The 13,998-nt window shown below is 45.7% G+C and overlaps 1 protein-coding gene across 1 annotated transcript in view; it reads left to right on the top strand.

The window, feature by feature from the left end:
• The first annotated feature begins 347 nt into the window (after nucleotides 1-347).
• The window catches only part of NMNAT2 (nicotinamide nucleotide adenylyltransferase 2), a 539,474-nt gene continuing 525,823 nt past the window's right edge, over nucleotides 348-13,998 (top strand). The window contains exon 1 of the mRNA XM_069641406.1: nucleotides 348-506. Coding sequence (XP_069497507.1) covers nucleotides 425-506 — 82 coding nt within the window. The 5' untranslated portion in view covers nucleotides 348-424. The remainder of the gene's footprint in view (nucleotides 507-13,998) is intronic.

Here is a 13,998-nt window from a genome sequence, read left to right on the forward strand (position 1 = left end):
AAGCTCGCATTATTTTGGAACCTTGTTAAAGGACTGTGTTGCGAACAGGTTCTCAGCATATCGTGCCTGTCCTTGTTCTGCATATGTGGCGCAGCTCTCATCCTGTGCAGAACAAGTGCCGCTCGCAACTAGTACCACACAGCACATGCTGTGCACATGTTGTGCGCTGCGCTTGTTCTGCTGTCCAGGTTCCAGGCCGCCTTTGCTATGTTTTGACACCTCCTGAGCTGCACTTGTTCTGAAGGCAGCCCCACCCCCAGGCGAGAGACCCTCTCCGCTGTCGCCCGTTCTCGGCGTCTCTTCGGTGGTGCCAGTGAGGCAGGAGGTGGGAGGGCGCGCGGAGGGCGGGGGTTGGGGGGTGTGCGTCTCCAGCCCCTCCCTGCCTCCTCTCTCTGCAGACAGTCGGCACAGAGCAGCCGTCGCCATGAGCGAGCACAGGACGCACGTTATCCTGCTGGCCTGCGGGAGCTTCAACCCCGTCACCAAGGGACACATTCAGATGTTCGGTGAGTGCCTGCGCCCCCTCTGCGCCCCTGAAGGCCACCCGGCAAAGCCCTGAGCACAACGCAGCAGACTCTCAGGGGGAACGGCCGCATCCCAGGCCCGGGAGGAGGAGGGTACCACAGCACGGCCAGGAGCATCCTCCCTGCCGTCACCTCGGCGCGTGCATAGGCACGGCAGAAGAGACGTACACCTCCTTACACCCACCACCGTTACCTTCACGGCAGGGCACACTGCGTGCCAGCGTGTGCTGTGCTCCATCACAGCAGGGATGCCGGCTCCTTGCGTGTCGCCCATGTACAGGCTACACAGACGACCCCGAGTAATGGGGCAGCCCCCTACCCCCTCCCATTCACCCCGAGTATGAAGTTAACGGGGCGTGCAGCCGCCCAGCTTCGCACACGGGTGCCGTCACCGCGTTCCGACCAGCTGCAATCACAACACCCAGGTGCCATTAGACCTGGCCTGCCAAACAGCTCATCGTTATATGGCGTACAAGCTCTCTCCATCCCACGCTGGGCATCAAACAAAACACGCACCCTCTAAACCGCACAGCCCTGGGCCGTGACAGCAAGCTGAGCCATACAGGCTTCTTCCCACGTCCCTACTAGTTACAGCCACAACCAGCAAAACAAGCGCCCTTCATTACAGCCCGGGCACCACGCACACATCAATACGCGCTGCCCCCTACGCACGCCTAGGCGTAAGCACTATCGCACCAGCCGGTTGTACGGGTTCACTGCAGCCGACCAAAGTACCATTGCAGCATGGCATACCTGCCTCCTACACAGGTGCTATCAAGCGCGCCCCCGAGTCTCCCTTATACCTAATTCCCGGCCTCTGCTACCATCACCGTGGGGCAAATGGGTCCACCGCAAGGTGTACAGGCTCCATGACTGCAGAGCACGGTGCCCCCGCGTCCACGGGGCTGTTTGATGAGCCTGAAGTCTAATCTTTTTTTTATTGTGATTTGGTTTAATACAATTGCATGCAAAATATAAAACCTTTTAAGCTTTTATTCTACCAATCCTGTAATCTTAATTAAAATCTCTTAGTGCAAATTGTCTCCGCCTGCTCTCGATTTTTATCACTTGAGTATCCCACAGTGAAATTGATTTATGTTACAATCCTTTTTCTTTTATGATTCCTTCTGTTATTAATGACTGGTGTATCATTAACTTTCCTAGTAAGTTTATACCTGCACACACGAATCGTGCGTTGTTGCCCAGGACAAACTCGTGCCACCATTCTTCGATCGTGAAAGTTTGATATTTAACCATACATCCATGACGGTAGTTCTCCCTTTCTCCGTGCGCTGCTGTGCTTGATAATAGCACATGTTTCGGTTACAGAATCTGCATGGTCCATCATTATTCACCCCGCGTTGTCTCCTTGTGTGCAGGTATTCCTTGGTTGGACATACCGCTAGCCTTATTTCCAATAGTTTAGCTCGATGGAATTTGCTGCTAGGAAATTTGTTCAGATATTGTGGCATCGTGGCTCTTTTCCTATGTTCAATTGCTGCATCTTTTTGCAATTTAAAGGCTAGTCTGATGGTTCGTGTGCTTATCCAATCTTTCCTTTTTAGTTTTTCTTTTACTTTCCCAGGATTCCGGATCAGCTCGTCTACCTTGGAATCTAGGCCGTCCAGATAGTTAGTCCATGTTTCCTTCCAGAGGTTTAGTAGTTGAGCACTCTTTCCAATACCTTTAGCTGCGAGCATTTTGTAGTCAGTCACTGGCTCGTTTGATGCTGTTTTTCTCAGCAGTGCAAGATGCTATCGAGTGCAGAGATTGTAAACCTAACTCGGCTCTTAGGGCGACTATTGGGAGACCTCTGGGTAGGTTTAGCATTGGATTCCAGAACCTCCTTTCAATTTTTGACCTAATTTCCCAGGTCATGTTTATGCCTGCTTCTGCCCCATAGGTGATGATTATTGGGATCACTTTTTTAATAGAGAAGGTTTGTACAGGGATTACTGAGCACTTTCCATATCGGCCGTTTAATATCGCACCTTGCAAGCTGAGCATTTTAATCTCAGTTAGCAGGGCTCCTATCCAGTTCTGTCTGACACATGAGTGGTTAAAAACTGTATTCCTAGATTTCTTATTTCTTCAACAGTGTCTAGTTTCTGTGTACCAATTTTCCAATTGAACGTTTTTGCTTTGCAGTTTTTGCTACCACCAATCGTCGGTATTTTTGATTTTTCAACGTTGATTACAAGATCGTTTTGCTTCATGTAATTTTGCAGATGATTTAATACGTTCTGCCGGCCAATTGGAGTCTGGTCTACCAGCAGTAGACCGTCAGCATATGATAAGAATGATATCTCCATGTGGTTTAGTTTTGGTGGAAAATGTTTACCTGTTCTCTGGGCATCTGGCAGGTCCACTAAGTATAACTTAAATAGTGTCACTGCCAGTGGGCAGTCTTGTTGACCCCTCTTTCATTGGAATTGTTGATGTTAATCCTCCTCTGTTGTTTAGTCTTACCTGGGTCGTTGTCCTCTTATGAAGAGCTTTGATTGGTTGCAGGATGTTCTCCGGGCACTGCCACATCTGGAGTTTTGCCCACAGTTTTTGACGGTTCACCCCGTCAAAAGCTTGCCTTCGATCTGTAAAGGTCATGTAAAGCTTACATTTTGTTCGCATTGTGTTCAGCTTTAACATTGATAGGATGAATAGGTTTAACTCCGTTCCTGCCCCTTTGGTAAAGCCCGTCTGTCTAGGGTCAATAATTTGACATTTCGTTGCCCAAGTTGTGAGTTTTTTTTTTGCAGAATTGATGCGAAAAGTTTGCTTACAACATCGAGTAATGATATTGGCTGGTAATTTGAAGGATCGTCTGGTTGCCCTTTTTTGAAAATCGGAACTGTTATGCTTGTTGTCCATGATTTGGGAATTTGTTGTTTTTGCTCGATGTTATTGAACATTTATGCAAGTCTATTATTACCGAGAAAGGGGCGAGAGGCGGAAGGGAATTCGCCGGCCCTGTTCTTGGCCGCTGGATGGAATGCCGTAGTCTGGATGGGCTCAAGGGTTCACCGGCCCTGTGCTTTCGGGGCCTGGTGGCATCTGGGGAGGAACTCAATTGATATGATATGATAAGTTATTTATAATGCGCTTAACACCCAGATGTTTCTAAGCGCGGACCTGGGAGCGAACCTTTGGTGCTTCGTGTCGTCTTGCTTGCAAGGCGAGCACGTTGTCCCTGAGCTATCCTCCCGAGACTTGACCTGCTGCAGGGTCTGAAAGTTGTGTCATTGAATGTGGGGGTCTCTATCCTAAGGTTTTTCAGCATCTGGGGAAAGGGGAGGAACTCTAAGGCTTAGTTTGGAGGAATAAATCTGGAATGTGGTGGTAACAGCAACTGTTTTTGGGAGGTCTTGTGGTAGCTGAAGCGAATAGCAGTGTGTCTAGTCCTGACCCTTTTGGGGATTTGGGTGTAGTAAAATGGAACATGGGAGCCATGGCCCTATGTTTTGGGGTAGGGGCTTGGTGGTGGCTGGAGGGAATACAAGGGGATCTGATCCTGTTTGGTGAAGACTGACCGCAATGTGGGGTCTCTGGCCTTGTGTTTTGGGGTGGAGTTTGCTGGCAGCAGCAGGGAATGTGAGATGTTCTGGCCCTGTTTGGTGATGACGAAACGGAATAGGGGGATTTCTGGCCTTGTTTTTTGGGCTGGGGTCTGGTGTCAGCGGCAGGGAATATGGGGGCTCTCTGGCCCTGTCTTTTTGGAAGATAGGGAATGAGTTATGGAATCTGGAATGGCCCTGTTGTTTGTCAGTCTGCTGGTAGTGGCATTGAATGTAGGTGGTCCCCTGCACTGTGCTTTCGGAGGTCTAGCACTACTGGGATGCAACCCCATTGGTCATGAATGTTTGGGGATAGTGGTGTACAATGCCAGTGTTTGGGGACCTGCGCTTTTTGAGACAGGATGGAATGCAGGTCTCGGATCTTGTGATTTGGGGTCCTGGCACTAGTACGGATGGGATTCAATGTGGGAATCTCTCAACCTGAATATTGCGGGTCTAATGGCAGTGAGATAGCACGTGGCCTATGGTCCTGCATTTGTGGATATGGGGATGCCACGTGTGTTGGTTGTGAATTTTGTGTCCGGTTACAGTGAGATGTGGTGAGTAGAATCTATAGCCTTGTGTTTAGGCTGATCCGGCGAATCAGTGGCAGTGGTGGGCATCTCCGGCCCTGCAAGGTGAGGTCTGCTGATAGTGGCAGGAATATGGGGGAGGGTTTCTGTGCTTTAAGGGGTGAGGGGATCTGCTGCTAGGAGACCGTGGCAGTCTCTGGCCCAGCATTTTATAGGTCTGGAGTTGGTTAAATGGAATGGGGGTCTCTTCTACTGTCTTTTGGGGAGCAATCTGGTGGCCCTGGGATAGAATATGGGGTTCTCTGGCTCTACGATTTGTTGTTGGCTGGTGATAATAGTATTTTTTTGAGGTTCCCGTGCCACAGGTTTCTGGGGTCTGTTGCTAGATGGAATTTGGAGGTCTCTAGCCTCGTGTATTATGGACTGGGAACCAAAAGAGGCCCTGAAAATAATGTTCAAAGTGGCCCCATTTTACACATTTTCAGCAAGCCCAACCCTTTCCTATGAGGAACATTTGGACATAAAACACAAGAGGCCCAGGGTGCAGAGAGGCCTACCGGGAAATCTCCAGAGTTCCCTATAAGCCAGCCCACCCCTGATAAGCCAGCCCACCCCTGATTATTAGTGTCTGGTCGAAATGGGATACCATGTAGAGTCGCTGGTCTCGTGCATTTGCCTGTATCCGGGTAGTTGGATGAGTCCTATGTTTGCTCCCTGATAATAGCACCCATGCCAGGACTCGGCCTCCCACCTTGCCCCTTCACTGCTCCCCGTAATCCTGCTACGAAATCATGACACCTCTGCTACTGAAATAACGGTTATTGTCATTACGAAATCATGATACCTCTGCTACTGAAATAACGGTTATTGTCATTACGAATTCATTACACCTCTGCAACTGAAATAACGGATATTGTCATTACGAAATCATGACACCATTGCAACTGAAATAACGCCTTATTGTCATCTTTTTAAAATGAATGACTATACACAAATATTACAAACAGGAATGTGTTATCATTTTGCATGCTCAAGTTCTCTGTCTGAATGAAGAGGGCACTCTGAGATATTTCCGCTGCGAAAGCGAATATTGCTGCCGAGTCATCAATTTTTCCAACAGGTTCGCTCATAATTGAGAATATAGCCAGAGGCAACAGCTCTCTTCAGTTGGTGAAGACAGCGCTTAGAGGCTGTTGCAAATGCTCTAAAGGAAGCTGGGTGCGAAATAAAGAGAGAGAGCCAAGCGGCCCTGAAAACGGGAGCAGTTCCCATCTATATTATATACGGTTAAGTAACAAAGAGTGCCTTGACGCTACTTCAAAGCGCTCTACGGGTAGACCAGAGGAGTATGTAGGCCGTGGGTTGAAGCAGCCTTGCTACACTATCTGTCGAATGGACTGAGTGCACGAGGAATTAATGGGTGAAACCTGGTATATGGTACGCGTCCCTGAATGTAGATGGCAGGATCTTGAAAATGGCATCAGCACTTGGGCATGTGATGGCAATAGCTGCCTAGCGGTGTGAGTTCGTGCACATGAAATGCTTAATTTTTGGCAAATGGTTTCATGCTGGATGGACCGGCCATGTGCAACGGGCTCGTTTTGGCAATGGGAATGGGAGAATGCCATGCGACAGGTTTGAAAGCCTTGATAGGGCGAGTAGGCCGCAGGGCGATGAGTGACGCGCCATCAGTGGGTAACAATAACACGGATTCATACAGAGCTTAGAAGCGGTTCATCTACATGAAGCTCTCCAAAAAGAACAACATTATAATGATATTGTGTAAGGGCAATGCCAACGCAGTGAAATGCCTAGTACATTGAGCTAGTTGCTGTTTCCTGTTGGCAAAAGCTCAGCTGTCAATTTGCATGAGAGCCTGGCAAGGAGGCAAGTACATTACAGTAGGATGGCAATACCTGCAATACGTTGGATGCTAACATATCGTGGCAAAACCTATCAGATGGTGGTAACCTGGACATGCAATTGTAGCACTAAACACATTCTGAAGGCACGCGGGCGGGCATGCTATCTCAATACCCACAGTATACCCAAGGAAAACATGTTCACTGCACACAAGTCAAAGCTGTTGGCCGTGTTAATGCTTGTTTTCTACCTTTTGCACATACACTTTTTTCACAGTGAACCTCCCCCTCCAACAAAGGAACTAACCCCCTAAAGTACTATCACCACAGCCTTCCATTGTTCAACTCCTTGGCCATTTGTTAACACTTAAAGGGCAGCAACAAACATAATGGGTAACAATATTGTTTTTTTTGCCTCCCAGTAAACGGCATAGTTTATCAAGTTGAGTTAGTGTCATACGTGTTCTCCAGTCCTGGGCTGTCATGTAACAGCACAGGGAGTTCTGGGAGCTGTAGTTTTTTTTTGTTTCAACTCGATTAACACACCAGAAGAAAATGATTTTCAAAAGTAACCCATGTGGTGCTCAGAGTCACTCATTTGGTCGCCCCCTTAAACATCCCGCGAACAAGAAAATGAGCCTCGTCAGCTGCTAGAAGACCATACATGTACACCAATGCCTCCCTTCCTCATATGTTAGGCCTTCTTTTAGCCATTTACGTTGGCAACCTTGCCCCACAACCCCTTACTCCTGCACCCAGTCGTTAGACCCTTTGATTAAGCCAGCTAAAAAGGGCATTTTAGTCCACTATAACTATAAGCAAAAACCCTCCACTCTGGAACGCCAGCTCTAATCACACTCTATGGGGTTATGCAGAAGTTTTAAGGATGCTTAGTTTCACAAAGAAATGTTAAAAAACCTCCGAGCAGATTATTAGGTCACTGGCTGCATCATATGGGGTGGATGGATATGCCCAGGCCTTTGTCCTCTTCCTTTGTCCGTGTAGTGCTGCTGCTTGTTAATGGTGGCACACTGCAAAGGCTCGCTGTTCACCCAGGTGGGAGATTTACCAGGTTGTCTGTGTTGTGCTTCTTGCCCCCATCTGTGCCCTGTGCTGTCTCCCGCGTTGCCTTCCCCTAAGAACGGCCCTGGGTTGGGGGCTAGTTCGCCTCAAGTTCCGTATTTGTGGGCATGGCAATAGTGTTCTATTGGGTCTGAAACTCACTGAATGGCTAGTGGTAATGAAATGGAGTAGATGGGGGAATGGGCCAGGGGCCAAAGCCCCCCACCCCGTGTTTATTTTTTGGTGGAAGCGTGCTGGGATCTCTGGGCACCAGCAGCAGAGCGATGCCACGCGAGGAGCCGTTGTGGGGATTTCATGTGCATCTCCAGCTCTGTGCCAGGTTGGGGAGGGGTACACTCTCGTGTTGTAAGGTGTCTGAGGCAGATCACTGCCCACTGTATCGGAGTCAAGAGTCAGTGAGCGGGGATGACGGCGGCCTCTCACCGTGTGTTTTGGAAGCTGGTGGTGACATGGACCATGAGGTGTCCAGCTCCTTCAGTGTTGGTGTAAGTGGGGTTGGACCAGGCTCGGTCTGGCCTATAGGGTCATAGGCAATTCCAAACCAAAAACACAAAATGCTAGCGTGGGCCAACTTTTTGCAAAATGTGGGCCAGTTTGATGAGTTACTTCAACCACCGGCTGGTAGTTTTGTCCAGTGTTGCTGAATAAATGTTCAAACCATGCAAACCAAGTCTGCATCACATTTGATCAAAAAACTCCCCTTTGGGTGCTATTCAAACAGTCTGTTACTAAAGAAATTAATTGCCATTCGCAACCGTGAGCCACTTATTCATTGATCCCCGAGATACTTTTATGCCCCAGTCCGACTCTGGGTCGGACCGATTGTTAACTCGCCTGCATTTTGTGTAAATCTGGGCAACCTCTGCATGTTCAGACCTGAGCTATGACCGAGCCCTGCACACGAGTGAGTAAACTCCCCACACAGGAAGTGACGTACTGCCCTGGTGCTTTTTGTTCCAAAAGATTGTTGAAGGAGGAAATGTTTTAGAGTTGTAAATACGCTGGTCTCCCATAAGTACGTGATCCACCACCATGTCTTGCAGATATACCTTATACAAAAATCAGGAAGGTTTACGTTTTCAATGTAATATTCCACTTGCACTAAAATGGTTCAAAATGCTGCAAGAATTCTTTGTAAGGGTAATTTCATTTACATGGCAGTTTTTAGGTGCAGAACTAACCCAAAACGTTAATGGGGGACATGCCAACAGCATAAAACCCCCTAAAAGGATCCAACTTAAAAACATGTAAACAGCATTTACATAGATGCTAAATGATTCCCCCAGATAAAACCTATCCATAAGCTAACACCCAACTATGTTGGTTATGTGCGATTTAATCGAGAAGATTTAGTCAAATCCAAATCCATCACTTTTTTTCTTCTTTGAAGCCATTTGGCAGCAAATGTATGTGGTGGGGGGCAGCGGGGGTGGGGTGGAAAACCAGCGTGAGCTCCCCTGTCACCTTGGGGGGTATCAGATAATATTATCCCCACCAATAATATCGCCATATATATGGTCGTCGGGAACGGCCACAGGCAATATTATTGGTGGGGATAATTTTTGGGGTAAATGGGAGCGGGGGTGGTCCCCACTTCCTTTAAAAGAATATGGGAGTTGCAGGGTGTCCTCTGCAAGTTTAATGGGTTAATATCACTGCAAAAATATGGCGCCATTCTTGTATGGTGATATTTACGTAGGGATATTAACGCATGGAACCCCTTGGCGAGGACACTATCTGCCTGATTCATGGAAATATTTGCGTGAAAAACGCAGATTTGCGCGCCTTTCTGCCCGAACATCCCCATACTTCAAACAGGGATTTTCGGGCAGAAAGGTGCGCAAATCGGCGTTTTTCATGCAAGTAATTCCATGAATCAGGCTGTAAAAGAGTATACTCTCATTTTACTACAGGAAACCTGGTTAATGGAGTGCCCGGTTTTGGATGGCTTTTCTACATTCACCCAAGGGGCCGCAAAGGGTTAAAGGGTTCTCATGGTAGGCCTGCTTGGGGGGGGGGGGGGGTTTGTTGATTGACACTAAATCAACCAATGATATTACAGCAAGCCATTTGATAGCCTCTCACAGTCCAGGACTATATTCTTCTTAAGGGAATTAACCACAAATTACTTATAATAAATGTGTATAGGCATTGTCATGTCTGCCCAAAGCAGTGTTGGACAACTTGTCTGTCTGTATAATGTCTTGGCTGGAAAATGTAGAATATGGTATCATTCTGGCGGGAGGAGATTTAAACTCGATGTGGGTGGATCTAAACGGTTAACATGCATGAGGGAATTAGGCCTTCGTTGTCTAAATGGAGCTGTATTTGGGGACATTCCGAGCCAATGTACGTGGTCTAGGGGAGGTAAACGCTCGACCTTGGATTACATTTTCACCAACCAGGTTCTGTTTAGTTGTACCCACTTTCTGGTTAGTAAATGTGAGCTGAGTGATCACGACATGTTGTCTGCTAAGTTTGAAACTCGGAGGGATAATAGTTAAAATGGATTGACAAAGGGACTCATCATGGCACAGGGTGGTAATCGAATCATGTGGACAAAACAGAAGATGTTTCATTTAATAATACTGTGAAGGATTCTATGCACTCCACCACCTTGGACTGGAAATTCGACACGTTTAATCTAATGTTACTTGACCATTTTACTGATGATCACTTGAAGGGGTTGGTATCGAAAACGTTGATAATGAAACATTTACATGACTTTGATTGGCAGGGGGAATTAGAAAAGCGTCAATCTAGAGCAAAGATTAGAGCCATCATTACTTAGCATGGGGCAACAGGTGGCCAGGTTGTGAGGAAATTGAAGAGGTGAGACCGTCCCACCGCCATTGGTCTCGCAGTTATTAAGCACAGCTCTTACAAAGGGATGCTGGAGCAATTTTGGATTTGTGATGTAGATGTGATTCGTCCTCATTTTGGAAAATGCTTAATAATTGCGATAGAGATCAAGTCAACCTGTTGCTTAATCCCATTAACGAAGCTAAATGGGTTGAACATTTTACTGCAACGTTCAGGCAAATAAAGGATGAGGCTCCTACCTGTACTTCGCCAGAAGGAATTAAGTCCTCTCCATGGAATTTGGAGATTGACCAAGATATGGTTTATAATGTCATCATGCGAAGTAGCTGCCCGAGAGCCCCAGGACCCAATCATTTATCGAATGTTATATTTAAATACAATCCACTAATGTGGTCCTGTATTTTAATGATGTATTTTAAGCAAATAATTGCTTCTCAGATGCTACTATACTCTTGGCACACTGCCTTTGTGGTCCCCAATTGGAAAATAGGTATTTGCACTGAACCTAGGATCTATAGACCAATAGCTATGTTGGATGCAGACTCGTAAAGTCCTTGTGGCTTTGCTGCTGGAACACCTAACAGAATGGGCTTCGGCAACACAGAGTCTTCAGAAATGGGCGAACAGGGGTTCGCAAGCGACATTGCACAACTGTCGATGGTATTCTTTTGAGATTGACTCAGAATATGGTGAATTCCCAAAAAATGTATTATTCCCTGTTTGTTGTCTCATTTGATTTATCTCAAGATTTTGATAAGGTGAACAGTAATCTCCTATTTTTTAAATGTTTTATTGTGAACTTGATTTAATTGTTAAAACAATTTTTACAAGTATACAACATGTCCTAATCCATTTAGAACGTCTATTGAATCGGATCGACGTTCACGTTCAGTCCTTTCTGGGTCTTCGAGATTGCAGGGGGAAAAAAAAAGTAATCTCCTATGGAATAAGCTAGATAATTGGGGACTCCCCAGGGGATTATTGAGTCCAATAATTGCATTATATTCTAACTCAAATGTTATGGTTAGACTGAACAATCAGGTTGGTTTAACACAGGAGATTGAGACTGTCACTGGTGTTGGACAGGGATGCTTATTAGCTCCCTGTCTATTTAATTTCTACGTTTCTGGCATAGGGGACACTTTGGAAAAGATACCGTTGGCCTCGCCTAAATTAAATAATCAGGAGCTGATATGGTCATCCTATGCTGATGACTTTCTATTATTTGATTTAACCCCAGTCGGGCTTCAGAGGTTAATAACCGCCTTTAGCTCCTATGCATCTCAGAATTTTTTACAAATCAATACGGGAAAACCTAATGTAATGCACTGCACATTACGGAGATTCAATACCAATTTCATCTTCAGATGTGGTGGAGGAAAATTAGACTTGGTATCCCACTTTGTTTATCTGGGTTTCCCGATTTTTAGAAAAACCACTAAGGCTGACATCAGGGGATCTCTTAAAGAAAAGGCTAAGGGGCTGTGTAATCAGATGGTAAAAATTGATGGAAAATGTGGTTGGTTTTCAATCTTGCCTACTGTGCAATCTTACATAGGTAAGATTGTTCCGAAGCTTATTTATGGAGTTGAAATGTTTGATTTTAGTTACCTAGATATGCTTTCAGACATTGAAGCTATGTTATGGTAGGAGAGTATTGAAATTACCCACCTCTTTACCGGCAGTGGCAATAAGGTACGACTTGGAACTGAATTCACCAAAATGTAGTGGTATTTGATGTTTTTAAAATTTCTTTGGTAAAATATCAACTGGCTCCCAAGAAAAATTATGTGAAGACCTAAAAGCCATTGTAGAAAATTATCTAACTTCATGAGAGAGTCTATCAATAACACAATGTTGTCTTTCATGCAATACTTTATTGACAATATTGGATCTAATCGAGAAGAGTTAATGACTAGGCCTGACCTCACCAGCGATGGCATGGAACGTTGGGATTTGTTATCTATCCTGGAAAAAATGCAGAGTTATGTTTCCTTTTCCCATTTGGCTGGTGATCATAGAAAATTAGGTGTGCTAGCCCCGTTTCTCTCTATCTATCCTGGAATGGAAGCACGTGGATTATTCATGAAATTCAGGTGGAAATGTATGTTGACTAAAACATTTTTATATAGGTATAAGAACATTCCTTTGGCAGAAACTTTGTGTAGATTTTGGAAGTCAGAGACTGAAAAACTGTTTCACTTAATTCTTGAGAGCTCCTCCTTAAGATTCCTTCGCATTAGATATTGTAATCCGCTGATAAACTCCATGTCCTTTATTAATAAGGGTTGTTTTTCGGAACAATGTCTTGGGGGCTCTTTAACGTCTGATGTGGTGGCAGTGACTTTTTTTTGGGTGCTCTCTCTTTGGAATTTTTTTATCTATTCAACATTTTAAATGTTAATATATCTTTTAAGACTCTAGAATATTACCTGTTTTAACTCCTTTTTTTAAGGTTTGATGTATTTTTTCCTTCAAATGTCTATGAAGTCTGTTTTTATAACTGTTGGGATATAATTATATTGTAGTGAAATGGATAAGTAATATTTTTTTCTCTTTTGTATGCAATTTGAATTGTTTGTTAAAGGTTCATTTTGAACCAAGAACAATAAAAAAAACATTTTAAAATTCCAATTTTGTATACATTTGAAACTTTCACATCTTACGTTTTTTGCGAAGTTCCTCACCTCTGAATGGTGTTGTGGTTTATCAGAGGACCCCACACCACCAATTGTGGCCAAGAACATTTAAGGAGATTTGTCATACCTTTAACACCTTCCTGAGTTTAGGAATTGCACCGTTTTTTGTAAAAAGCACTAAGTGGGTCACTGTTAAAGAAGCCACATTATACCTGGGAGACCCCAAAAAACCTTCACCTAATCTGGCAGGTGCCATTACCAGCTAAAGAGCCGGAGCAAGGGCTAACAAGTCAGCTTTGCCAGTTTGTGGAAGACCACAGTACCCCCGATCAAGCCCAACGTGACTTTAGACCTGCAGGAAGCGCAGAGCGCAGAGCTGACTACCACTGGAATGTGTGATTGGATGAAGATGGATAACGGTCCTTTTGGGTCCGTCTTCAGCGTTTGACACCGGGATGGCCATATCATTTTAGATAGCTGAGAATCAAAATGGATCAGTGGCTGAGACTAGCTCTGGATTGGTGCCTTCCTTACACATCACTGGCATCTGGTCAAAATGGCCACTTTTTCTCAACAGTATCCAAATGCATTGTTGGGTCCAACAGGGCACATCGCCCCCTGCCCCTCCACCACTTCTTTTTAATGTGTACATCTGTCATCTGCTGGTAGAACTAAAGCTTTAAGTGGGGCAGGGCCAGCCGGGGCGAGCAGGAAGCCTCCAAAAAGTGGCAGTCATTCGGCGCCCTGCCGGGCTCATATAACCCCATCACTATCTGTTTGGTTAGGAAGGGCACAGAGGGAGATGAAGCATCTCCCTTTCAGTTCCACCCCCACCCTCCCAACAGATGTGGAACTTGGCCGCATGTTGTCTAAAGACTGTCTGATGCGGGAGGCGGGGCCCGTCAGCACCTCTGCAGGTACAACAAAGGGAGATGGGGGCACACAAAAGAAATGATTGCCGCGCGCCCTTGTCCCCCTCTTCT

Source organism: Ambystoma mexicanum, chromosome 1q, assembly GCF_040938575.1.
Source record: "Ambystoma mexicanum isolate Mex_15411 chromosome 1q, UKY_AmexF1_1, whole genome shotgun sequence".
Classification (NCBI taxonomy): Eukaryota; Metazoa; Chordata; class Amphibia; order Caudata; family Ambystomatidae; genus Ambystoma; species Ambystoma mexicanum.